We start from the raw sequence: 1,245 nt of genomic DNA on the forward strand, positions 1-1,245 counted from the left end.
CCGTCCACTTCTACATCTTCTTTGGGCCCAACGTGTCAGTGCCACCTGATCGCCCCGCTGTCTTCGTCATCAACCTACTACCAGTGCTGGATAATGGTGGGGTGCTCAACTTGGAGCTGCAGCTCAATGTGGTGAGGCGGCCATGCTGTGCCCTGGACAGGGCAGGGCAGCCTGGGGGGGACAGGCTGGGAGATGGGTGATGTCGAGGCTGCAGCAAAGCAAGGGATAGGATTTGGGGTGCTCTTGGGTCATGGGCCATGGTTTGGGAGCTCTTGGGTGATAGAGCACAGACTAGGGTGCTCTAAGGGCAGGATAATGGCCTGGATTTGGGGTGTTCTTAGGTGATGGGCAGCAGGTTAGGGCATTGCTAGGTGTTGTGCTGCGAGCCAGGTGCTGTCAGAGCCGGGGACATCCCCGGCCCTGGTTTAGGGCCGTCTCCTCTGCCATCAGAGCTCCCTGTGTGGTGAGAACGCGACAGTGTTCGGGTGTCTGAACCATGAAGTCCCACTGATGTCCATTGACAATGCATCAGTCACCTGTGAGACGGGTAGGCTGGGCTGTACGTGTTCATCCTTTCGTGGCCGTGGGGGTCACACCCCCCACGTGTCCAGTGAGAGGCTGGGTGGGAGAAGGCAGAGACCATGGGGGCATCTGGCCCTGGAGCCTGGCACAGGGCGCCCTATCCCAGCTCTGCCCGGGGGAAGGGGCTTCCCCCTGTCCTGCTCACCTGGAGTTTTCCCTGCCTGCAGAGTCCCTGTCAGGCTTCCTGCTCTCTGTCAATGCCACAGCCAGCCTCAGCCACCTGCGGATTCCCTACCCCCAGACGGGCAGCTGGTTCCTGAGCCTGCGCTCACTCTGTGCCACGGAGCATGGGTAAGAGCCCTGGCATGTCCCCTCCCTGTGTGCCCAGAGGGGATGTCCCCACCACAGCCTGCATCCATGTGCTCCATGGGTCCATGGGTGTACCTGGTCACTGCCCAGCATGTCACCACTCACGTGGTTTTGTGGGCTGTGTGTCACCATGTGAGTGCCTGTATGGGCACAGAAGGCTCTTGCTTGTGCCTGCCTGACCATCTGTGGGTCCCCACAGCTCTTCCCTCTGTCTCTGGGTTAGGAAGCGCCTGTCAGCTTGCAAACACTGTGCATCTGTTGGTGCCTGCCCATCTCTGTGGCAGTGTCCATCTGTACCCATGCCCAGGAGGGGACCGGGCTGTCACTGCAGGACAAGGCTTGGCTGTATGTATG

At 60.2% G+C, this 1,245-nt stretch overlaps 1 protein-coding gene across 1 annotated transcript in view; it reads left to right on the plus strand.

The window, feature by feature from the left end:
• Nucleotides 1–873, plus strand: part of LOC104623036 (transmembrane protein 8A-like) — a gene marked incomplete at both ends in the record, with an annotated part of 3,096 nt that extends 2,223 nt beyond the window's left edge. Inside the window, 3 exons of the mRNA XM_010289984.1 lie at nt 7–131; nt 451–547; nt 750–873. Of these exons, the coding sequence (XP_010288286.1) occupies nt 7–131; nt 451–547; nt 750–873 (346 nt within the window). The remainder of the gene's footprint in view (nt 1–6; nt 132–450; nt 548–749) is intronic.
• Nucleotides 874–1,245: the final 372 nt, after the last annotated feature.

This window comes from Phaethon lepturus, unplaced genomic scaffold, assembly GCF_000687285.1.
Source record: "Phaethon lepturus isolate BGI_N335 unplaced genomic scaffold, ASM68728v1 scaffold44400, whole genome shotgun sequence".
Classification (NCBI taxonomy): Eukaryota; Metazoa; Chordata; class Aves; order Phaethontiformes; family Phaethontidae; genus Phaethon; species Phaethon lepturus.